This window comes from Chrysoperla carnea, chromosome 5 (assembly GCF_905475395.1).
Source record: "Chrysoperla carnea chromosome 5, inChrCarn1.1, whole genome shotgun sequence".
NCBI lineage: Eukaryota > Metazoa > Arthropoda > Insecta > Neuroptera > Chrysopidae > Chrysoperla > Chrysoperla carnea.
This window is the reverse complement of record NC_058341.1, coordinates 31,537,737-31,564,321: the sequence shown is the minus strand read 5'-3', so window position 1 is coordinate 31,564,321 and position 26,585 is coordinate 31,537,737. Positions and strand designations below refer to the sequence as shown.

Below are 26,585 nucleotides of genomic sequence, written 5' to 3'. Positions count from 1 at the left end.
TGTTTTTTTTTTTTTTTTTTTAAATGATCCTTTTTATATATTATTTAAAATTAGAAAAGTTCTAGAGGAGGAACATAATCTAAAGGAGGGCAGCAATGTCTTGACTGATATATCAACGCCCATCCTTAATCGCTAATGATAGAAGTTTGAAATTCCGCGAAGATATTGACTTTATACTGTAGAGGTCATTAAAAATATTTTCGAAATTCATTCCCTAAAGTGATGAAATAGGGAATGACAGTTTATTATTTTTCTCCTAGGAATTATCCCAAGTTGCATAAATGAACTCCCACTTCTATAACATGGATGCGCCTGGAAAAGAATCCTATCTACCAATACCAAATTTCAGCTCATTTAAACTAAAGGCTGGTTTGGTTCTGGGGATGCCTACAAGTACCGCATCCTTTCTCGTTCATCTTCGATGCAGTACATAAGTCTTTATTTTCGGAGAAACTGTGATTATATAGGCCACTGATATACACAAAAAAATAAATAAATAAAATTTGTTTATTCATAAATGTTACAGAGTGTGCCAATAAATATTTCAAAAGAAGAAAGATTGTTCAGTAAGATGTTATCACTTATACGTTATTGCCCATCTTTGTTTAGCACATTAATGCCAGTGTGTTAAACAAAGATAGTATATATAACTGATAACATCTTACTGAACAACTCTTTAAATGTAAATCTTATACTACACTTTTTTTCCAATATTCATAGCTTCTTCAATTGTATCAGGTAATTTTATATTTAACGTCTCTGGAAAAGATAATGCTAATAGACCTGATATACACGAAGTAAAACCAAATAAAACCATTGGTAGCGGATTCCATAATTGGACCTGGAAAACATTTCAAAATGTAGTTTACGTTCCTTTATAATTGCAAATATGCTGTTCAAATTAATTGAAAAAATTCAATTAATGAGAACATATTTACCAATAAGGGCATTTGTGGCGCAAGCATTGATCCAATCCGTCCAAACATTGAACATATTCCCACCAAAGTTTGTCTTAAAGGTGTTGGAAATAACTCTGCTGTGTATATATAGGTTACAGTAGTTGCAATTGTTATGGCACCTTTGCCAAATAAAATTAATATTAATTTTAGGGATCCCATGTCTGATAAAAAAAATAAAAGACCTTTTTAAAAAATTCTAAAAATATTAGATTTACTGCAATTAGTTTTAATTACGTACAGCCAGTTTTAAATACTAGCCTTTTTATAAGTAAATTAATTATTGCATTTATGTTTGTAAGTTTTAACAGTTTAACAGTAGGAGAAGTTGAGGCACAGTGAAACGACCGCGTAAGTTTTTTCATTCGAATGAATTACACAGATTTATTATGAAATCAGGCCGTCATTTTAATGTAATTGCCATCTTCTTTTGATGAGTGTATCTATTGTTCAGGTACGTTGAAAAGATTGATTTTTGAAAATAATTCGTATTTTCCTACTATTTGGTATATACTTCTCATAATAATTAACACAGACAAATGTCACTTTCCATGAATAAAATTTAGGCCTTGAATCATACCAAACTTTCTCATTGCGCACAATGGTGAAACAGAAATTTTTGTTTACATGTGGATTTCGAATTGAGAGAAATGTACTTAAGTTCAAGCAAGAAAGTTAGTCAGTTAGCTGCTTTGTGACGCAAATAGTTTTTATATTAGAATCTTAACCCATATCTAGGAAACAATACAAGCAGTGAAATAAAAATTTGATATCGAATAGACTTAGAAATCAAAACGTTTAGTTTAGGAACATTCTAAGTTTAACGTTTTTAATCAGATTGAAGATTTTGTTTTTAAAATCCTAAAAAACACCATTTTCTGAAACTGGTCCCCAATTTCTTCCTAATGTATTTTTGCACTTACCGGTATTTAAAAATATACACGATATACATGATATTGCAGCTAAGAAAAGTGAACCACACAATGATTTTTTACGGCCTAATCGCTCCAAGAAAAAATAACTTGCCAAATTACCAGGAATTTCCACAAATGCCACCAGTATGAAATTTAAATAAATATTGCCAGCAATTTCAACAGTATTTAAAGATAAACCATAATATACAAATATGCATGTGAACCAACAAATTGAACAGTTTACAAGACGAACTAACATTGGTATAGTCTTTAACACGTCTGTTAATTTGTAGTCTAAATTGCAAATTGATGAAGTCGATGACAGACCCTGGGAAATAAATTATTAATTTAATTTAAAGCCTAAGTACACTTTTAACGAGTTTAACTAACAAATTATCTCCCTCTAGAAACAGCGTAGTTATGTATTCTGTTCGTTTTTCATACTCATTGTACGGTTAATACGAGCCAGTGACGGTATTCTTAGGCCTAAAATCATATTTAAAAAATGCGCATAAAATTGACATTCCAATAAACCCAATATAATGGCGAATTGTTATTATTTTTCGATATCAGTTTTATTTCGATTTAAGGTTAAAAAACACCGTTTAGGATATAAATATACTAATTTCTGATACTTCAAACTCACGTAGATAAGCTAAAGTAGAGAAAAAGACAAAAAAGGGAACTAAATTTAGTGCAATATTCATAGCGAATATCATATGGCTCACTAGATCCACACCTCAAGTTCGTATTACACACTTACAGAATTCGATTGCATAGCAGACAATGCAATGTCTGATAATATTACACCATTTTGTTTTGCAGCAGCTTTAATAATCTTTTCCACTTCTGTATGACGTCCTTTTGATATTAACCATCGCACGGATTCAGGAGCAATCCAAAAATAAGCGATAAAAATCAGTCCAGGCCCATATAAATATCGTAGCATGTGACGCCATGATAAAACATTCCAGGCTACAGTACCGACAATTGTTTCTCCAAACGGATACGCACAAAATAAAATTGTTGCAATCAAAACACGTTTTGAAGGACTTACAAATTCAGTTCCTAATATTAGAAAAAAGTTAGTTTAAAATAACTAAAGAAATATGAGTTCAATGATATACCATTTCTGAATAGTTCTCTAGTTCTCCAATTCTTACAAAATTTTAAAGAACTTGTATACAAGATGTCCCGTCTTACATAATTTTGTCCAAAACCAAATAGTTAGTTATATGCACTGTTAAATTTAACTAATAAAGATATTGTTGAGTAAAGTAGTTAAATGGTTTATTAATAAAAAATTTTTGTATTGCTAACACAAATGCTATTAAAGGGTTAGATCAAAATGTTTCCCTGCTGCCTCACATTATGGCTCTTCTAGTAATTGAGGACATAGCTCTCTGAATAGTATCTGGGTCGTCTCGTATGCATGTAGCTGTAACTATACTATTAATTAGCTCATCTCTGGTATATTATGGTTACAACTGCGTCCACGCGAATCGATCCAAATACTCTTCAGAGATCTACGTCTTCAATTACTAGAAGAGCAATAATGTGTTCTAACGCTGCGAGGGCATTTTGATACAAAACTTGTAAACTTCATTTGTAATAGCAATAAAAAAATTTGTACTTAATAAAACATTTAACTATACTTAACAATGTATTTACTTTATTGGTTAAATTTAATAGTGCAAAAACAAAAGAATATAAGGCACTTTCGAGTTAAAATTGTCCAAAGAATACGCTCTTACGCTATGCTCATCGAGTTTAAGGGACACTCGGTATATTGAAGAAAATACTTGCCTAAAACGAATGCAGATACATACGCGGCTAATCCGATTCCAGAATCCAAAAATTCAAAAAATATATACCAGAAATAGTTTGGCGAAAATGAACGGCATAAACCAGCTATTGCGCTTGCAAGTAAACCAACACTCAATGCAAATTTTCTACCAAACCTATATACGTAATATACTTAACAAAGAATATTTATTTGTTAAAAATTTGCAAAATTTATATCTACTTTTAAATTTTGCTTGTAGCGTTATTTACAAGAAAGTAAACCAATATGAAATGTACCCACACAATTAATTTTGATGAAATAAATGCCATGTAAATTTTTTTTTTGAAATCTTTTATGGTATATTTGTTACATATATGAAGATTATTAAATTAAAAGCTAATATTTGTAATCAATAATTAAATGTAATCTGAATTAAGTGACATACTTATCGGAAAAAACACCAGTAAGCGGCATTGAAAAAAATCCGCCTACGCTATGAATTGTCCCGGGTAAAGTAAGTTTCCATTGATCCTTACACAATATGTCAAACTAAAAAAGAAAAGAAGAATTAAAAATTCACATCTGAGTATTAATGTGGCAATTAAAATGAGTGAGTAAGAAAAATATTGTACTTACATCATTAGCAATTGATGTGTGATCTGTGTTAAATACATAACCATCTGAACATTGAATTTCATTACGTTCAAACCAGGATGCAGGACATATTTCTTCGCCAAGTTTATTAATTGTATTATTTGAATGTACATTTTCATATCGATAGCATTGTTTTGGTTCATCATTTTCAAATGGTATCACATTTCTTAGCCATTCTGTATTGAAAGTTGCATCTGTTAAATTTTCACATTCTGGTACAAAACATCTAAATTAAATGAAAAACAAAAATTATGCTCAAGTACAAGATAAATACTTTAGACTCCAAGTATTGAAAAAAGTAACTTATCACGCGTAATACTCCAAACACTTGGCGTATGAGAGCGAAAAAAAGTATAGAAACCTGATCGATACGACACTTTTGCTATTTAATAAATAGTACGTTACAGCTTTTGTACATTTCTTGTCTTCTATAAATCTATACTGCAGTTAGGCATACGCTTTTAAACACGCAAAACATACAAATTTGAAATGTTGATATTCGATATACCGAAATCGGAGAATTGATATGTAAAAATATCGTCTGATAAATATCGATATTTTGAATAATGAAATCATAAAAATAACCAATTTTCATCAAGGTGAGACACAACGACAAAAAATTGCTTCTTCGTCTGTTGCTTTAAGTCACCGCTATCCAGCGTGCTACCCTTTATCAATTGTTAGCACTTTGCCCAACAGTGACTCTAGCGCTGAATTCGGATATTATTTTTAATCATTCTTAGCTTAACTCAAAACCGATAGGTATTTTTTAAAAAAAATTAATATATCAAATCTAATATGTTTTTTTCTAAATATTATTTTCAATTTTGATGTAGAGCAGTGATATTTTCGTACAAACCTATATTGTGGATTTGCTGATGTAAATAAAAAACTTATCGAAAAAACTCCTGTTGCAAGTAGTGATAGCGTTAATAAAATATAGTTTTTTATTTGGAACGGACCAAAGTTTCCAAGCTCTAACAGAATCGCATCCAAATCACAAACTCCATTTGTAATAACAACCATTTCATAATATGATTTTCTTAATAATTATTAACATTTACTCTCTAAAATATTAAAATTAAAACACTATATTTACAATACTAATATTTTAATTCTTCTATATAATACCTTATGATGATAACACATAGTTAAAAAATTTATTAAAAAATTTAATTAATTTTATTATTTATATATTTTATTAAAAAATTTAATTTTCATAGTTAAAAATTTTCCGACAGTTTTTTTTTTTTTTTTTAAATTTTCTTTCAAATTTTTATACAAAAAGTTATAATAATACATCATCTTTTTCAATAGGGAATATTCATGTATTTCTTATTAATTGTTTACACCGTTATAACATAGTAAAAAATATAGATAAATACTTTTTAAAAATGCTGTAATTAAGTGTAAAAAAATATTTACAATAGAGAATAATTTTGAGATATTTAAACGCAGTCTTTTTGCCGTTCTCTGTTGATGACGTATTTAATGTGACCTGATTGGTGACAGTTCGATGTACTGCAGTTTACTACTGGTGTAATACCCACGTATGTAGTAATTATAGTATATATCCATGGTAATACCATGCAAAATATAAGTAATTAAGTCTGACAAGCCACATACTATGACATCACGTCCGTTTTAAAATTTGAATTTTCGTTTAAGAAATTTGAATTTCTCTCACTGAATTAATTAATTTTAAGCCAATAAAGTTAGGAAAAAATATTTGAACCAAATTTAAATTTCAAGAGTTAATTAATAACTTTCTACAGAGTTAATTAATAACGAAAATTTGTTTAAAGCAATGAATGAAATTAGTTCAAAAATTTTTTAGTAATATCAACTGGACCATTTTTTGGAAAACCATTCAACTACGTCCAATCATGAACAAGAAAGATTATTCTAAGAAATTCGAACCTTGGAGGCGCGATAAACCGATAAAAGGGTAGATAACTGTTAGGATTTTCATTTTTCAAAAATTAAAGTTGATGGATGATAATGGTTTGTATTTCCAGAGTCAGAATGCCGATTAACTACAGTAAAACTATTGACTTTCCCGGAAGAAACCTTTGTAATTATGTATCATCATTTAATTTATTAAATAAGAACATTTTTGTTAAACATACCACCTAGGTGTTGCTCTAATGTTCTTGCTTCAAATTTTTAACAATGGAAGAAGACAAATTTTTTTTTGGTATCATTCAAGAAAAAATTTTTAATAGATTATCGAAAAGAGAAGATCTTTTCTATCAAGTTCTTCTTGCGATTAAAACTTGCTTTTGGAAAAATGGAAATTTGATGAGATGTTTTAACGCCAGCTCTCTTTGTAGTTTCGTGGAGACCTGTTGAATAAAGAAAATGTAGGAACAATGAGGATAGAATTTGATTTTTATTTTATGGAGCGTCCATAATAATAATTTTTATCGCCCGCCATAAAAAAAGTAAATGGTCTCGAAAATACAATAGTGAATATCTAAACTTACCTAGGGTAATAAGTTATCATCAGGGACATGTCTTTCAACACTAGATATTAATATTTGACTAAATTAAAATTTAATAATTATAGCTTATAATATTTATCTACCTAATTAAAATATAATAAAAATATATTCATATGAACAGCAGCGGAGTAAGATATTTTTCGCACACACGACACTAAAAATTTGGTTCCCGTAAAACAATAAATCACCAGTTAGGTATATTTTATCTGTGAAGTAATGAAATACTAAAGAAAAACTAAATTTTGAAAGAATGTACGCCTGTATAATCGAGCTCGACGCTATGACACAGACGTTTGTTAAAACTTAAGTGCTTTTATAAACAAAATTGTCGATGTCATAACACGCGCTTGTGCGTATATTGACAAAGATTAATCCGCCACTGGATGTAAAACAATGAAATGATTATTATGGATTTAATGAATAAATATAATATTGTTATTAACTTTATGACATAGAAAAAATCTGTGACTGAAATTCTCAAAAATATTACAAAAGTAACTGCGGTTGGAGAAGGTAAACCTCCAAAATTACGGATCAAAAACTTTTTGTTTAATCCATTAAGCTTTTTAAATCAAAATGCTTGAAGAACCAATTAAATAATTCGGTGATATTTTATTTTTGTCATTTTAATTAAAAATAGTTTTACTTATGGTGAATGCTCGTGTTTTATGAATATTAAAAATATATTTCTCATAAAAATTGACATAGGAAAATGCCACTTTCTAAAATACAATAGTATATCAATATTTTTCATGCGGCACATTGGTGAAGCATAACAAAATTTTGGTTTAGTTCAAATTACTATATACATTTTTTAAATCTGTATTTGGTTAAATGGCTTTTAGGAAATATACCTAAATCTACGATGTCCCAATATTCCCGGACTCGAGTCCCGGTTAAACCGACTTATAGTTTTAAATTTTATTTAGTTTATTTCTCCTCCCGAAATATATTTGGCAAATGAAAGTTTTCTGTATATGATAAACTTATGTAGAGATTGTGTAGCGTCGCGCCGTTTTTAAATTTACTCTCCAATATTTTCATGATTGTAAAATTTTGGATAGATGAAAAAAAAAACAGAATTTAAAACATAAAAATTTGTACTTATGTGTTTTAACAGTTAAAATTTAAAATAAACATATAAAATTATCCTAATTTAAATTAAAATATCATAATTTTTTCCCAATATTTAAAGCTTCTTCGAATGTAGCAGGTAATTTAGTATTTAAAGTTTCTGGGAAAAATAGTGCTAAAAAACCAGATATACATGGCATAATACCAAATAAAAGCATTGGCAGTGGTTTCCATACTTGAGCCTGAAACAATTTCAAAGTTTAATCTTTAGTTTTTAGTATTTAAAAAAAGAAAATGCTTGAATTTAATTCGATTAAGACAATTGAAATTTGAAGCAGTTTGAGAAAATCATATGTAAATGTATATTTACCAATAAGGGCATTTGTGGCGCAAGCATTGATCCAAATCGTCCAAACATCGAACATATTCCCACCAAAGTTTGTCGTAAAGGTGTTGGAAATAATTCTGCAGTATATACATAATTTACTGTGGTTGAAATTGTTATGGCACATTTACCAAACAAAAATAATATCAATTTTAGAGTTTGCATGTCTAAAAAACGAAATAAAATTTCAATAAATATGTATTAAATGAGATGCATGTTTTAAATTGTGGGAAATCATAAATATATTGAAGTAAATTCAGTGGCGGATTCAAGGGATGGCAAAGAGGCAGTTTCCTGCTGGGCTCTCGAAGAAGGACACCAAAAGGGACCCAAATTGCATTTGCCGGGGCAAAAAAAAAAAAGAAAATCGAGGAAAAAGGAAAAGTTTGTATAAGAGGGTACAAAGTTCGTTAAGGAAGACTAAAAAAGAGAGTTGGGAGACAAAAGGGTACCACAGGTGGGTACAAAGTTGATTAATGAAGACTAAAAAAGTGGCGCTTTTATAGATTTTGCCCACTGGGCCTTTTTCTTAAATCTGTCACTGAGGAAAAAATATTTCTTTTAGTTTGAAATTGACTCAAATTTATTGATTATTAGACTAGTGGTACTATTTACTACCCATATGGAAAATAATTTGAGTATTACTATCAGAAGGTTAATATATTATACCCGATGACGAAGTATACTCTAAAGCTTTATACCTGATGACGAAGATATATATAACTCACCTTTATCTACAAATATAAACGATATACATGATATTCCAGCTAAGAAAAGTGATCCGCATAATGATTTTCTACGTCCTAATCGCTCCAAGAAAAAATAACTTGCCAAATTACCAGGAATTTCCACAAATGCCACCAGTATGAAATTTAAATAAATATTGCCAGCAATTTCAACAGAATTTAAAGATAAACCATAATATACAAATATACATGTAATCCAACAAATTGAACAGTTGATCAAACGAAAGAACATTCGTGTATTCTTTAAGACATCTTTCAATGTATATTCTAAATTAGAAGGCGGCGGGCTCGATGAAATACACTGTCAAAAGATAATTAACAAGACCATAACATAAAGCACCAAATACATTGATAGCCTTTCTTATAAAAAAAATGCGACACGCTAAACAAGTATGAAGCCAAGCGTTTACGTGTGAGGACATCTTGGAACACATTTCTTGTGGGAAAAAATGTAGCCAAATCCTGTAGGAAAGCATGTAAGATAATGGTCAAATAATTGGTCTTCAATTGTGCATGAAAGCGTGCGAATTATATCAATCATTAAAGCCTGTAGGAAAAAGTATCCGTGATTTGGTGGCTTACTATAGTCTAATTTCTGGACGTATTTTCTTTCTAATATCCAGCAACATAATATCCGTACATATTTGCTGGTGCAGGGATGAGATATCTAGAGATGTGACACACATATTTTCACCTGTATTCATCTTTATCGAAGAAAATTGGCGCTTAAACTTACTTTTACATATAGGAGCATCTTTTTCATCATGTTTCCTGGTGGGTTATTTCTATATGCTTTTCATTATAATTTAATCAGAAATTGGTAAAGAAACTAGTGTTTCCTAATTTTTCTTGTTCACTAGATCTAAACAACAACTTCACTTCATTATCGACATACTTACAGCATTCGATTGAATAGCACATAAAGCTTTGTCTGATAATGTTACACCATTTTCTTTTGCAGCATTTTTAATAATTTTTTCCACTTCTTGATGACGACTTTTTGATAGTAACCACCGTACAGATTCAGGAGATATCCAGAAGTAAACGACTGATAATAATCCAGGCCAATATAAAAATTGAAGCAAACGTCGCCATGATAATACATTCCAAGCAACAGTACCGAGAACGGTTTCACCCAACGGATACGCACAAAATAATATTGTTGCAATCAATACACGATTTGAAGGACTTACAAATTCTGTACCTAAAAAATTTTTTAAAATAGATTATTAAATAATAAGCGGTATTCAAGACTTAAGTCACAAGAACGTTCATTATAGTGCGGGTTGTTTCAATTTGACACTCTTAAATGTGTGGTTCTTACATTATTTAAAATTTTTAAAGGCTGTGTTTAAAGAGTGCTTCCAAAGGTCTTTACAACGTGATTAAAAGCTCTTTACAATGTAATTTATTGGAAGCATAAAGACGACCTTTATACTGCAAAAGTGTATACTCACCTAAAACGAATGCTGATACATATACAGCTGATCCGATTGCTGCATCCAAAAATTCAAAAATTATATACCATATATAATTTGGTGAAAAGGAACGACTTATTCCAGCTATTACGCTTGCGATTAATCCAACACTCAAAGCGAATTTTCTTCCAAAACTATACACACCAAAATATTTGAATATGAATTTTTTGATTGCATCTTTAATAATAAAGTTAGTATTTGATTTATGACATACTTATCGGAGACAACGCCAGTTAGCGGCATTGACAAAAACTGTCCCACATTGTGAATTGTTCCGGGCAACGTAAGTTTCCATTGATCCTTACACAATATATCAAACTAAAAAAAAACATGAAAGAAATAGTGAATCACATCCAAGTACTAAAGGTCTACAAAAATGAAAAATAATAGACGCAAGCGGCAATTTGAATTATCTTGAGTTTCTCTTGTTTTTATCGTAAATGAATCAAGGTGAAGGACTTACTATAAAAGGTAGATTTTATTAACGGGTGACTAAGGTCTTCTTGGATATACTGTATATGCTATATCCAGGAGCAAACCAAACTTGGGCTCTTTTATTTTCGATGCACATGATCGCTAAATTACTGAGTCTATCTTGTCTCATCGACCTACTCAAAAAGTTCAACTTTAATTAAGTCCCATATCTGGATAACTGGGCGACAATGATGAATTTTTATCATACATCTCCTGCTGGAGCACTGCCCCGGTTGCCCTGTTGTAGTTTCGGTCCTGGCTATACCGAAGCAGTTTTATCCCACACCAAAGTATATTCTGTTAAAAATTATAAAGCTGAAATAGTTTTTTAGCTTAAGCGAGTGATTTCTCGGAAACGTTTCCATTTGTACAAAAATTCCTATGAATACTTTTAACTTAAGTTACAGAGATTAAAATTTCTGTAACCTGTAAAAAAGTGATGCGAGAGTGAGTAAGAAAAATATAGTACTTACATCTTTAGCAATAGATGTGTGATCTGTGTTAAATACATAACCATCTGAACATTGAATTTCATTGTGTTCAAACCAGGAGGAAGGACATATTTCTTCGACGAATTTATCAACTGTATTATTGGGATGTACATTTTCGTATCGATAACATTGTTTTGGCTCATCATTTTTAAATGGTATCACATTTCTTAGCCATTCTGTCTTGAAAGTTGTGTCTGTTAAATTTTCACATTCTGGTACAAAACATCTAAATTAAATAAAGAACAAAAATTATGTTCATATTTAAAAATTGTTTATTTTCAAATTCGTGAGAAAATACGAAGATTTGTAATCTCATCAAATAAGTACTAAAAGAATAGAAAATCTGACTTTTTAACTAGGGCGGTAATTTAGGGATATTCTATTTTCATACAAACCTGTATTGTGGATTAGCTGCCGTAAAAACGTAACTAAGTGTATAAATCCCTGATGCCAGCATTGGTATTGTTAATAAAATATAATTTTTTATTTGAAATGGACCAAAACTTCCAAGTTCTACCAGAATTGCATCTAAATCATAAACCTCGTTTGTATCGCCACCCATTTCACAATATTAATTTGATAATAATAATACAATAATAATTGTCGTTTAATCTCTGAAATATAAAAAATAATATTTACAATTAATATTTTTAATTATTATATCTTAGATATGATAAACAATTATTAAAACGTTTAACAACAAATTATATTTTATTGATCACACCGCTCGGGTTTTTTGTATCACCGACTATTAATCTTCTAGCCTCAGTTTATAACAATACAATGCTATAATTTTGGGGATACCGTTAGGTGCAGAACAGAGCTAGCATCCGAAGGTAGCAAATATACGTATAACAATACTTTAAAAAATTTACACAAATGAAATAATTTTTTTGAAGATAATCGACACAACTTTAAAGTTTTCTAAAAAAAATACAGCAGTGAGTATTCAAAACTTAAGAAAATTATATTAAAAAAATTAGTAAATTATATTAAATTATGATATGTACATACTTCTTTCTATCTATCCACCGGTAAAATGAATAAATTGCAAAGAAAATGTAAAATAACCCAAGATCCAAGAACTTTTATTCCAAGTCATTAATGATTGGTTAATTTTTCGTGAGCAGCTTCGTTTTAACGAGAAATACGCGTAAAATAGCAAAATAGGTAGATAACAGAATTCGAAGGTGCAAAGCACGTTGATTTGGTGATTATGAAAATATTTATTGGTAACAACTAATTTTTTAGCTAAATGTAAAATTTCGCATACCATACAAAATAAATGTGAACTATATTATGCCCCCCTCTTCAAATATGTAGCTATTACTAAGTCATAAAAAATGATTAATAATAATCAGATGATTTTTTAATGTACCTTAATAATTATTTGTATAATTAAATGATCACAGTGTTCTACAAATATAAATGTAGGTTTTCCCAAATCAATTCAAAAATTGGAATACAGAACCTCATATGAAAATCATTAATAATCGGCTAAGTCTTCGTGAGCAGTTTGGTTTTGACAAGACACCCAACTTTTCTTTTGCGAAAAATTGCAAAAACTTGGAAATTCTTTAAAAAAAAAACTTAATTTTTTGCAAGAACAGAATCAGACAGAAAAAATGGATTTCTCATTACGATCACGAAATATAGGATTGGAAACTTGTTAAAAAATCATATGTATAGTTGATTTATAACTATCACTAACTCGACCCGTGAGAAATTCCGCTTTCGTTACCATTACCCGCGACTGTACGCGTGGCTAAAAACAACAAATAATTTCGTAGAAAAGTGGTGAAAATAATAAAAAATTCTTTCATTAATATTACGAGAACATGTATTAAAAATAGTAATGACCGAAAAGATTGGGAGAATATTAGGAGAGCATCTGTAAAACAAACATGTCTAGCGTGTTTTTTCCTAAGCGGTACATTATTAGACAGTGAGTATATTTTTCGTCAAACCTGGACATAATAAGCTTGAAAATGATGAATCTTGGAAGATAAGGGTGAGAAAGAAAAAAACTTGCTGGAGTAATTCTTTCAGAAACTTATTTTTCCCAGATGGTTATTTTGTGCAAGATCCAAGGAAAAAGCTTGACTTTGCCATATAAAATTAGCTATAATAAAACACTGGTTCAATTTTTATCTATACGAACTATACCTACATTCTACTGTCCCTAGGTAATATGTGGTGTTTTGTTAATATATTTAAATATATATAATAATTATAATTGTAAATATAATAAATAATTGTAAGTAATATAAATATAACTATTAGTTACCCACCGCTTCGCACGGCAAATTCAATTTTAAATATAAAGATTATTGCGTTATAACTTTTACGTTTCTGTCTATTGAAGTGTCGGATTAGTGAGATTGTACTGTACATGTTAAGATTGTGCAATGTGCATGCCAAATTCCTTTACGCTTGGATAATTAATTATTTGTTAAGTAACAGATTAGTAATATATTTGTGATTTTCTAACAAACTTGTTAAACCTGTCACAATTGTTTTTGTAACCTTAATATATAGAGTGTTTTATAATTGACTGTATGACTCTGCACTTCCTAAATAAGCCTATCAAGACGAACGAAAAAGCTGCTTACCAAAATTCAATCTCAAGCCTGATTTCCAAGATTCATTCATTCATTCACAGAGCACTAAAATTCTGAAAGTCGGTATGCTTGTTAGGCGTGCATTTGTTTATATGCCGGGAGCTACAAAGTAACTGTAAAATAAATTTGGCAGGGAAAACTGAAAACATAAACAGTTTGCTGTCTTTATCATCGCATTTAATTACCAAGTTATCGCATTAATTTCAATTGTTACTATTTCTGAGAATAAAAATACTATAAATAAGACACCTGCTTTAATATAGGTACATACCATGAGCTGGACGAATTGGAAATTGGAAAAATGTAAAGATCGCATTTCGTCAATTGATTAGTGTATAGAAAAGCATATAGAATTAATATTAAATGTTACCAGAAACACTATTCCTCTAATTTTTGTATAATCCGGCCTTCCACAGAAACAGTATATATTTAGATTACAATAACAAAGGCGACAGGTTTAACAGGTTTAATTATCGAAATATTGAGGAAATTGGCATGCACAACCTTTACATGATAACTTAGTGATTTATAGTTTGTTTGAAAATGAAAGGATTTTTTTTCATGTTAAGTTTTTGCATGCCAAATTCCTCAACATTTGGATAAATATTTTTTTAGTAATAAGAATTAGCAATAGCTGTAATTTTTGACCAAATTTTAAAGTTAACTGGAATTTAATTAGCGCCATCATCGTTTTGAAATCCCTTTTAAAATTTGAAATACCTACTAATTTATTGTAGCTACTAATTTTTAACACGCTTTTTTTATTATAAATTTGATTATATTTTATAAGCAAAATTGTATTTATTTTTTCAAATAGGTATGATATTTCTGCAGACAGCAGACGAGTAATTCGTTTCCTAGAATTCGTTTGCTATATTATTATAATCCGTGACTTAATACAACAGAACGCTTAACATTTTGTTCGGATTAGCTATCGTTAAAAAAACAAAACAAAACAACACGATTTCTCACTTACCTTTTTTTTTTTAACAACAAAAAAAATACGTGCAATTTTTAAAAAAATATTTTTATTTCACGTTGTTATCATATTGTTTAAAAATACTTTAGCTAAGCTGCTTAATGAAAATGCAAGTGTGCATTTGGCAAATTCACTAGTGCATATAAATAGATTTGTCTCATGTTTAGTAGATATTGAACGCATGGAATAAAAATATAAAAATTGACAGGCATACTAAATTTTATAAAATTATTTTATTGCTCGAATAATAAAAGTCTATACGCTGAACTCTTTCCTTTATGTTAATAAGCCTCGCAAAAAATACGTTAGTTGAAAGGTTCCTGAAAGTGATGCATTTCTGATGGCTCTAAATATTCAGTATGCTAACCTAAATTTTTTTGGTGCGATACCAATCATGGTAGAACTAGACACCAATCATGAAAAAATCGCACTTGTTTTGGCAGTTGGTTCAGATTTGATCCAAATTAATGTTGCTTTGGTTTCAACTACTGTGAAATACCTACATAGCACATACGTTAAAATGAACTCAATTTTCAAAATTAATGTGCCAATTGCCAAGATGACTTTAAGGCAGGAGTGGCGAACTTTAATGCATCAACAAGCAATTTTTTCCAAAGAAATGTTGAATGTGATCATAACGATCTTCGTGTTATGTGTGTTAATGTAAATTTTCAACAAAATATATAAAAATAAATACGTACATGAAATTAGAATAATTTTTCATTCCAAATTACTTCTATAGCTAAAAAAAATATCATTAATTATTGAAATGAGAATGAAATATTTGTTTTTCAGTGGAGAAAATTCTCTATTACCTACATCAAAACTGTTATTTATTTTTGTTAGCGTACCAACATTGAGATATTCAGAAAACAATAACAACCTATCAAAAATTAGCCAATTTAGCTGGTAGCCAATTAGCAGAAGGTTTGTGCGCCGTTCTCTAACAGTAAGGTGTTAATTATGCAGAAAATTTATCTATACTCTTTTAATTACATATAATTTCATAATATTAAATGAGGAATTTCTAATAGTAGCGAAGTTAAGTTTCTATATTAGTAGAAAGGTCGTAATAGTAGCGGTTTTATATAGCTACTACTTTCTCGAAATTCCGTCATTGTGAAAAACTAACAGAAACACCTACCTTTTCTTAAAAAGATAAAAAGAAGAATTTTTAGAAATTTTTCTAATAGCCAGTACATATTGGGAATTCTTATTTTAACTTTTAAGATTTATCTTTTATGCATTAGAAAAGCTTCCAGCGGCCAGGCTATAAGTTAAATATCGTGATTAATTATTCTTATTTACATAAAACTGTAATTAATGTACTTGTATTTGGAATTTTTATGTATATATTTGAAACGTTTTATTATTTTACGAGTCAATCACATTTCTAACACACGTTTTGCCTTATATTTCTACTGTTTCTACTGTTCGTCCAACGAACTCCCAGATTTCAACTTGTCTTGTTTCTCCATCGAGTATATTTGTCTTTAGAATTGTTGTCACTATATAGTTTATATGTAATGTACACAATCAAAGGCGGAAAATGGGTTAATCGTACACGCTAAGGAAATTTTTGTGGATATCACTATGTCAGTATCGGTGTGAACGCAATACTCTATCGGTTAAACGCCATAGTGTATACTGTACTGAGGGAATAGTAACATGAATTTACCATTGTATTCCCATTTGCACCACATCGAAGGTTAACACCAAGGGACGGGTTGGTATTTTAAATTCGTTTCATAGCTCCTGAAACACCATTTTGGGGGCTTTAGAGATAACTATCTATATTGTATATATAAGGCGGTCGCGATAACAAATTTAGCGGCAAACTAATATATATATATATATATATATATATATTAAATTGCCGCTAAATTTCTTATCGCGACCGCCTTTATTCCAAGGAGCTGCAGGCACCTCCTAGGCTCCCTTTTGGCGGTATTAAGAGCTATTTACTACGTAGAACAGATTTTAGTAATTTATAGAGGAATTCCAAAGGAAAAATTTCTTTGTTGACATATTAAAGACTGTGTACATCTTTACAGCCCCTTCAAGTTGAGCTATAGAAGGTTGAAAATATAGGGTTTGCACACCTCCTCAGCCTCTCCAAATAGAGCTTTAGAGTTTAAAATTTGTTTGGGAATGATAATAAACGAGCTTTTATGCGTGTATACTGTAAATGATTTTCTTAACCGAAAAGCGTTATCTTAAATAATTTTTTTTTCCCGATTTTCTTAAAAGTAAAACTCAAGCTACGCTTAAAATCTCAATTTGATTAGAATCAAACATACCTTCACCATTCCTCCAAAAAGGAGGTAAAAAAAAATCTTGGCCTATTGACTTAATTATGAACTCAAGGTCTAATAGTATTTCATTTTAAATTTATACTTGAAATGTATCTGAATAGTGAATAAATATATGAACAATAATATGTCGCCATTAATTGTATTAACAGATCTTTAACTTTTAATATTAATAGCGTAGATACGATCATTTCTATTAATTTAATAATTTTTTGATAATCTGAGTGCTTATAAAAAAATAAAACTCTTCTCCTGCGATTACTGAACAGGTACCTATACTCTTTGACAGTCGGAGAAAAAATGCACACGCGTTGAGAATTGAAAACAACATTCATGGCAAGCAAGATGCCACAATTAAATGAATAATTGCAAGATGCAATAAAAGCAAATTAGCAAAAAGTAATAAAAAAAATTACAAAAATCTCCATTTTAATGTTGAAAAATTTATGTTTCATTTTTTATTCAAAATAACCAACGGGCATATTTATCATATAAAAAATACAGGCTATACGCTGTAGATCGAAAAAATTGCCAATAGTGTTCAAATTCCAAACAATTAGGGTTTCTTTTCTAAACATAGGTTGCCGCAAACAAAAAAAGGGACACTTCCGTTCAAAAAGCTACGTGTGGTCACATTATATCACAAGACAGCACTAGGTCTAGGTTGAGGTGGACGTGGTAGCTTTGAAAATGTTTAAGTTTTTTGGTACGCTGATGATTTAGCGTACGAAATATATTATCTAGACTAAAATATTTTCATGATTGTATATAAATGAAAAAAAAACACAATTTAATAGAGAAAATTTGTACTTAAAAAATTATTATTAGAATATAAAATTATCATAATTTAAAACAATTATAATTATTAAAATATCAAACTTTTTTCCCAATATTTACAGCTTCTTCAATTGTATCAGGTAATTTAATATTTAAAGTCTCTGGGAAAAATAATACTAATAGGCCAGATATACACGACATGACACCAAATGAAAATACTGGAAGTGGTTCCCATAATTTTGCCTGAAAATAAATTAAAAATGTAAAACGTAATAAATGAAATAGATCTTCATTTACACGCCTGTGCCTCGCAGGGGGCTGAAAAGAAGTGTTCACTAGAATGGTGAAAAGTTTCCGAGGTTTCTGAATGGCTAACATAACGAAAAAAAGCCTTCCCTTTTGCAGATCACTAATCTAACTTTGCTAATCGTGCACCTAATATTTTATGAGTGGCTCCAGTATCCACTTTCATACTTTCGATTGCCAGGACTTCTAAAATATCTCTAAAACGTAGAAAATTACTTATATTCTTACAAAATTAGGTCATTACTTTGACCCCTTTATGGTATACAGACTGTATGCTTTTTGTTTTCTAATGATATATTCTATTATAGAATTCATGCAATAAACATAGCAGAAAATATATGAATGTTTTCTCAGAAACTTCGGAAATTTTTTATTATTTTATTTAAAATTTATAAAAAATTTAGATCCATTATTTTTATTTATATGTATATAATACGATAAAAGTATATTTTTATTTACCAATAAAGGCATTTGTGGAGCAACCATTGCTCCAATTCGTCCAAACATTGAACATAATCCCAAGAGAGTTTGTCGTAAAGGTGTTGGAAATAATTCAGCAGTATATACATAAATTACAACGAACGACATTGTTATGGCACATTTCCCCAATGAAAATAATATTAACTTTACAGTTAATAATTCTAAAAAAATAAAAAAAAATCAGTAAGGTAGAATAATAATTAATCGTTAAGTAGAATAAGTAGGTACTTAATCGTTTTTAAATATCAGACTATCTTTAGTATTTAAACAGAATATGGCATATTTGTGGGTTTTTAATTTTGATTCGTAAAAAATGTTTTCAAATATCTATTGAAAATTTGAAACCAATCGTAGACTTTCAGTCAAAACTTTGAAATGTAAGAAGGTTTGTTTATATTTTTTGTGAATTTGAGATTCGAAAAAACGATTTACTAAAAATTGAACTAATTGCAAAAACAGAATGTTGGTCAGTTTTTGATGGCGTCAAATAAACGTTTTGTATTTTGTCTTTCAACGTTTTGTATTTGTTTGATCAATGTGCATTGCAAATATTTTTGTTTTACAGGTCTTTCTATAATGGCATGTTTGCATGATCATTGTAAGAATAAAAAAATGTTTTCAAACAAAATGTCTTGTACAAGCAAGTTAAAATAGTTTTGCGACTTGGAATTGAAGAGTTTCGGCAGACGTGTAATTGATTCATGAGAGGAAAACTTTTAATTTCTTTTATTTATTACCAATTCCCTAAAAAAGTAGTTTAGACGCTTTATAAAAAAAGGCAAAGCCATTTTACTCAGAATTTCAGACTAACTATTTACAACAAATTTTCTATTAAATGATGTCTTTTTTTACACATACCGTTTGTAACAAAAATAAATGATAAACAGCAGATTCCAGCTAAAATAAATGAACCACACAATGATTTTCTACGTCCAAAACGATCTAAGCATAGATATGTAGCCAAATATCCAGGAATTTCCACTAATGATACAGCTATAAAATTTAAATGTATATTTCCAGCTATTTCTACGGAATGCAATGATAAACCAAAATATACAAAAACACATGTAATCCAACAAATTGAACAGTTTATTATTCGAAATAACATGGATATATTCTTTAATACATCTGTCAATGTGTATTCCTTAGGACCAGTAGTTTTTGATTCCGAGGACACAATCTGTTAAATAAATAAAAAATATTGCAATTATTTGCAACAGCTTATTTCATAAAATTCTTCAGAAATCTAAAATTGTTTGATAAAGAATTCTATAAAAAAACTGTAATTGGCATCCCAAAAAGGAACTTCTTTGACATTAACTAAACCTGCATACCGATTTTCAACCCAGTCTCAAGCTCATTTTGATGGGACTGCACACATGGTAAGATATTTTTTTCTCACTATTTCGGTTATTTTGATTTGCTATAATATTTTAAATACATAGATGATTTTACTGTTAAATGTATCCGAACATAAGCAACAGTTCGGGTGCTTGAGCCGATGTTAGTATTGGTGTCATGTCCATAATGACTGATAGTACTATTTAATAGTGTAATGTCACTGATGCTACGAATGCATACCAGCAATATTTATTGAACACCTGTACTGAATAGAATCGTAGAATAGATTCGCGAGAAAAACAAGTAGCGTTGCTACAACTGCAATGTAGTATGGGACTCGTAATGTCGAAATGAACTTACTATTTACTAATGTAAGCCACGCCATAGTTATGGATCTTATGCCAATATTATATAGCCTATTATCAGATAATTTTTGAGTATTTGTCCCTATACCATTCCAGCATTGTAATAAACTCCATGCATTTCCTACCGTGCAGGTGCACACAAAAAATTGACATAAACTCAGGCCAATTGGAGTGCGTTTTATTAACACATTGCCAATTTAAACGCTCGTTATAGTGTGCGTACTTCCTAAAAAAGTAATGGTTTTTAGGAACCAAACAAGCTGTATAGGGCAATTGACAATATATTAATAAAACACACACTATATGCGTGTGTTAGTTTTGATTCTCACGTGACAGGAGCCTCAAATGGGATAAATATATTTGAGTAACAATATATGGTATATAATTATTGTGAGCAATGAAGTAGGAAATAAATAAAGGACAAATTTTAATGAATGGCTACCAAAGAACATTGTGAATCATTTTTAAAAGATTAGATACAATTATCAAGAAGCTATTTTATATATTTGTTATGACAATGATTGGTGTGGGGACATTAACGTTGGAATTACGGCGTTTTTGCTATTTAACTAAACCTATCGATAAGAAGGTACTAACAGGTCTTAATTCTGTATACTTACTGCATTCGCTTCTAGAACAGCCAATGATTTGTCTGACAAAGTAACACCGTTTTGTTTTGCAGCATTTTTAATAATCTTTTCCACTTGTTTATGGCGACCTTTTGCTATTAACCATCGTACGGATTCAGGAGCAATCCAAAAATAAACTATTAATATTAATCCCGGACCATATAAATATTGAAGTAAACGTCGCCATGATAATACATTCCAAGCTATAATACCAACCAATGCCTCTCCAAATGCATAACCAGAGCAGATAATTGACGACATCAATACACGTTTTGAAGGATTCACAAACTCGGTACCTAAATTTCAGATAAAAATAAAAAACTGTTGAGTTCGATGATAATATTAGTATAAATAACTAAATTACTTAGGTACCTAAAATAAATGCTGATGCAAATACAGCTGATCCGATTGCAGCATCCAAAAATTCAAAAGTAACAAACCATAAATAGTTTGGTGAAAATGAACGACTTATACCACATATCACACTTGCCAGTAATCCAATACTCATGGCAAATTTTCTACCAAATCTATATAAAAAAAAATTGGCATAAACTCAGACCTTTCTGTCCCATTGTTCACTGTAGGAGAGTGCCTAGGTGGCAATTCAAGGGACATCCAAATACTTTAAATACTGCTAAAAGATTTCAATATTTACGTGTCAATAAAGGATCCGAAGGTGGAATTAAGATATATTAAAGATCGCCGAAAATTGAAGATTGGCTCGATTCAAAATAGATCCACGTGGATAATCTATAGCATAATGATCTATGAGCCTAAAACGTCTGAGGTCCTAATTATTCTAGAAGAGATTGATATTCGAATATACTCTGTAAAAACGTTTTTTTTTCTGTTAATATCAAAACATGTTCAAAATGTGCTAAAATAATTACTAGTGATTTTTTTAATAGAATCTGATTGTTAGATATTATCAAAGCCTTATCTTGCTCAATGGTCTCGATTTCCCTAGAATCCTCAAATTGTAACGAAAATGGCCCCCGTAGATTGAACATTGCCACGGCCATAAAACCCCTCCCACAGTGTGATCTATTTATGGAAGCCACATGAGGCAAAAGTGTCCAGGGTCCCTAATATTTTAAAAACAACCTTGGATATCACCGTTAGAGTTTTCTCTGAATCAATACTCGGCATGATGAAAATGTGTAAGGACTACAAAAGTCTATCCGTAAAATTTAACAAATAAAAGTTAATCAAATCAACGGGATATGACGGGAGAGCGATCGTTCGTAACATATAATAATTACGTCATTTTAAAATTTTAATTATTCATGTTTTAGAGGCTATTTCATGCAACTAGTGGCTTTATTTAAACGAAAAAATAATTTCGGTTAACTTTTTTATTTACGACATACTTATCAGAGACAATACCAGTGAGGGGCTGAGAAACAAATTGTCCTATATTATGAATTGTTCCAGGTAGTGTTAACTTCCATTGATCTTTACATAATATATCAAACTGCAAAAAAAATATAATCAATAGTATAAAAAAACAGTTATCAAAACGGAAAGATTTCAGAAATCGAAATTGAGTTTTTTATTAAGTTTAATATTTATGTAAGATATAATTTATATACAATGACATAATAATTTATATGCATTGTTCTAAAATCTAAAATATTAAAGTACTAATAAAAGGGACATATATTAACCAAGGGCAGAACTGTAGGAAATAAAATATACTACATTTTATTCCTTGATAAGTATTACGATGATTTTAATATTTACGATTTTATGATATTGTAAATTTTAATGAAAACATTTGATTGGATAAAAAATTGAAAGCCATAAAAATATTAAAATAAAAAAAATTGCACGAGCAATTTGTAATAAAATTTATTACAAAATTAAGCAAATTTAATAAATCATGCAAGATTTCATCCCAGGACGCTGATTTCCTATATACATATAATGAATAAAGCAATTATCTTGTATCATTAGCTTAAAATTAGTTCATGGACTATTTTCATAATTAGAAAAACATTTTACTTACATCATTTGCAATTGATCTATGATCTGTATTAAATACGTAACCATCATTACATTGAATTTCATTGCGTTCAAACCAAAATGAAGGACAAAATTCTTCGCCATTATTAAATATAATTGTATCATTTGTATGTACATTTTCATATCGATAGCATTGTGTTGGTTCATCATTTTTATATGGTATCGCATTTTTTAACCATTCTGTATGGAATGTTGTTTCTGTTAAATTTTCACATTCTGGTACAAAACATCTAAAATAAATACCAAATATTTTTAATTCGTCAAATAATTTTAACTAACTAGTGAAATCGTATCTCCATTGCTTTAAATATTCCTTACTAATGTAATACTGGAATTTTTGCTTTTATTTTACTTAGATTTTTTTTATACGAAATTATATTGATTATTAGCTTGACCTGATAAACAGAAATCAAAAAATTATAAATTTTAAATCCTGAAATTGTAGGGGAAAGTGAGGTAAAATCGGACATGGTAGTGAAACGGGGTACGGCTTGAATTTCGTGACTAGCTCTTCTATCGGTTCAATAACAATGGGAAATTCGTTCTGAATGTATGATGATTAACATTATTTGTTAAAGTTTTAATGAATAATGGTAGTGTTTCAAAATTAGCTAAATAGATACATATTTCGATTAAGTATCTCTTAATGTGACAATTAATCAAAATATGAACGCTAGGCCCTATAATGTTTTGTTATTTTGTACTGTCAGGTAATATTGGTTATTTGAAATGTATATAGTCAGCTTGACAAGTTCAAATTGGTGAATTATAGAATTACTCAAAGCCGTAACGAGGGTACATAGCGCTGGTGTTCTATATATCGAGATCTACTAAACGATTTTGATGAAAATTCGTATAATGATACTATTTACCATAAGAGTAAAGGCAAAATTGGAGAAGGTAGCCATAATCGTGTCTTTTACCTTAAAGCGTCTGTACATTTATTAACTTTTTTAAGAGAATCAAATTAAAGTATTGATTTCTTTCTACGTTTTTAAGCAATACATATTTTTAAGGAACTACTTAAAAATTGCTTTACTTTCTTAAATGATACTGTGGTATTTTGCATATTATGGAACTGATTAATCTCCAAAATCAAAATTTTGTTGATAATAAATGAAGTAATTGTGTTATCAAAAAAACCAAATTATTTAAATTTATGACATCAGAATCCAAAAAATTTAATTTTGCTCTATTACATCCAAATTGTATCCACTTTTGTAAACCAAGTATGTAATCCTACTAAATTTGGGTCATATTTTTCAAATATGTGATCAAAATTTACCTAAGCCTGATAGGTTTCAAGAATGTGGAGTCCTGGTCTCCAAATTAAGCACAAAAGTGATAGCTACCGAAAAACTGACATCACAGCTGAAAAGAATGACCCAAAATTAGTGGGTTTCAAAAAAAATTCCAATAAGATCGGAGAAAATTTGCTTGTGTTGTCAAAAAAATCGTATTTTTTAACTTCATGACGTCATCAGATTCCAAAAAATTTAATTTTGCTCTATCGCAGCCAAATTTTATCCAATTTTGATGAACCAAGTATGTAATCCTACCAAATTTGGTTCATAATTTTCAAATTCGTGATCAATATTAACCTAGCTATAATAGCTTTCAAGAATGTGGTGTCCTGGTCGCGGAATTGAGCACAAAAATGAGATCGCCTTTTACATGATTCTTTACTAAATTTTTGTTTAACGTATAAAACATACTTTTTTTTTGCGCCTCAATTGCTGTTGCGCCGGTGCCGGGTGCCTCCTTTGCCACGCACTAGTTACGATCGTTGCGTTTGTTTTTATTCTATAATTCATACACTCAGACAGTCACACAGGTGTCACACACACACCGATCTGATAATAATAACGGATTTAAGAAAAATGACCGGAAAAAATAGACCTGGAAAATATAGACCGGAAAAAAATCTCTTCAATAGCGTCCCATTTTTGAACACAATGGCTAAAAACTTCAGAACTCAACCAGCTTCACCAAGCACACATAAATTTATTATTTTTTATTTACACATTGAACCAAAAAATAAACTAAAATAAAAAAAAAAAACAAATTTTCAAACAAACCTGTATTGTGGATTAGCTGCCGTAAACACAAAACTAATAGTATAAATTCCTGATACAAGAATTGGTATTGTTAATAAAATATAATTTTTAATTTGAAATCGACCAAATTGACCAAGTTCCGATAAAATTGCATCTAAGTCATAAATTTGATCAGCGTTATTACTACCCATTGCATAACTGGATAATAACAAAACAATATTATTTTAATAACGTTGATGCACGTTTTATTACTGATCACAAGACTTAACACGTTAAGTTTTACCCACAATCAAATTTTAAAATGTTGGATTTTAACTAACAATAAGTAAAGGTATAAAGTTTACTTTAGTGAGACAGCAGGGATAATAATATATGTTATCAAAATTTTTCAATGTTAGCTAGTTTTTAGTTTTTAATTTACATTTTTAATTAATACGATTTTGTTAATTATTTTTTATTATTATAAATATTGTATTTAAAAGTAATTAAGTAACATTAAAGCTGCGTTCACGAAACATTAAGCATTGGAAATAGTGCATTCAATCATAAATTAATGATCATATCAAATATCGTATAGTTTTGATTGCTTTATGTTGATGAACAATCAATTTAAAATTTTAAAACTGTTTATGTAACGTGAACGCGGCTAATAATTTAAATAATAAGTACTAATTTACTTCTGAATGTTCAAATTTGTAATCCACAATACATAATTTTATATCCAGCTTACAATACAAAGTATATAAAAACGTGTATTATTTATTACCTCTATATGTAGACTTAGAGATCAAGTAAAGAGAAATTAAATAAAAATATTAAGTAAAAAAAATCAAGTAAAGAGAATTTAAAATAAAGAAAAAGGGAATAAAATAAAATAAATAATAAACTTAAAATCAAGTAAAAAGAAATTTTAAAGAGCATGAATGTGCTCTATTTGTGGGGCATGTATGTGCCCCTTTTCATTAATTTAATTTGAGGATTTTTTGGTTTTTTTCAAGGTTGTCAAAAACGAATATGATACAAAGCTTATTTAATAATAAAAAACTAATAAAACCAGTATTGATTGTAAGTTATTTCTTCAAAACCTAAAACCAGTATTATTTATTTAGAACAAATATTACTTCAGTTGTAATTTTTAACATTCATAAATCATGAGAGATGATAAAGAAGGCTTCATCAAGGTCAACTTCAAAACTTTAAATGGAAATTTAAAAATTATACCTATAAAATA

At 29.4% G+C, this 26,585-nt stretch overlaps 2 protein-coding genes across 2 annotated transcripts; both read right to left on the bottom strand.

Moving 5' to 3' along the window:
* Positions 1-535: 535 nt before the first annotated feature.
* LOC123301100 lies at positions 536-15,091 on the bottom strand. Its single transcript, XM_044883829.1, has 17 exons — positions 15,060-15,091; positions 11,858-12,076; positions 11,445-11,688; positions 10,712-10,815; positions 10,477-10,631; positions 9,919-10,223; positions 9,002-9,320; positions 8,259-8,440; positions 7,994-8,130; positions 5,170-5,358; positions 4,293-4,536; positions 4,102-4,205; positions 3,677-3,831; positions 2,634-2,938; positions 1,880-2,198; positions 939-1,120; positions 536-841 (listed from the first exon to the last, which is right to left on the bottom strand). The coding sequence occupies exons 2-17, from the start codon at positions 12,022-12,024 to the stop codon at positions 695-697; spliced, it is 3,258 nt and encodes a 1,085-aa protein (XP_044739764.1). The 5' UTR covers positions 12,025-12,076; positions 15,060-15,091; the 3' UTR covers positions 536-694.
* Positions 15,092-18,247: 3,156 nt separating this feature from the next.
* LOC123301099 (solute carrier family 22 member 21-like) lies at positions 18,248-25,625 on the bottom strand. Its single transcript, XM_044883828.1, has 8 exons — positions 25,376-25,625; positions 23,281-23,527; positions 22,643-22,746; positions 21,645-21,799; positions 21,264-21,568; positions 19,796-20,117; positions 18,917-19,098; positions 18,248-18,394 (listed from the first exon to the last, which is right to left on the bottom strand). The coding sequence occupies exons 1-8, from the start codon at positions 25,543-25,545 to the stop codon at positions 18,248-18,250; spliced, it is 1,632 nt and encodes a 543-aa protein (XP_044739763.1). The 5' UTR covers positions 25,546-25,625.
* Between the last annotated feature and the right edge of the window lie 960 nt (positions 25,626-26,585).

What these genes read in the sequence shown, in the direction of transcription:
- LOC123301099 (XM_044883828.1), bottom strand. Translation starts at nt 25,545, where the DNA reads ATGGGTAGTAATAACGCTGATCAAATTTATGACTTAGATGCAATTTTA. An exon ending in ATAGATCAATTGCAAATGAT is followed by an intron (nt 22,747 to 23,280) that starts GTAAGTAAAATG and finishes TTTTTTTTGCAG; the next exon opens with TTTGATATATTATGTAAAGA. An exon ending in TGCATCAGCATTTATTTTAG is followed by an intron (nt 21,569 to 21,644) that starts GTACCTAAGTAA and finishes TCTGAAATTTAG; the next exon opens with GTACCGAGTTTGTGAATCCT.
- LOC123301100 (XM_044883829.1), bottom strand. Translation starts at nt 12,024, where the DNA reads ATGGGTGGCGATACAAACGAGGTTTATGATTTAGATGCAATTCTGGTA. An exon ending in ACTGGCGTTGTCTCCGATAA is followed by an intron (nt 10,632 to 10,711) that starts GTATGTCATAAA and finishes TGGTGTGTATAG; the next exon opens with TTTTGGAAGAAAATTCGCTT. An exon ending in CGCCACAAATGCCCTTATTG is followed by an intron (nt 842 to 938) that starts GTAAATATGTTC and finishes AATGTTTTCCAG; the next exon opens with GTCCAATTATGGAATCCGCT.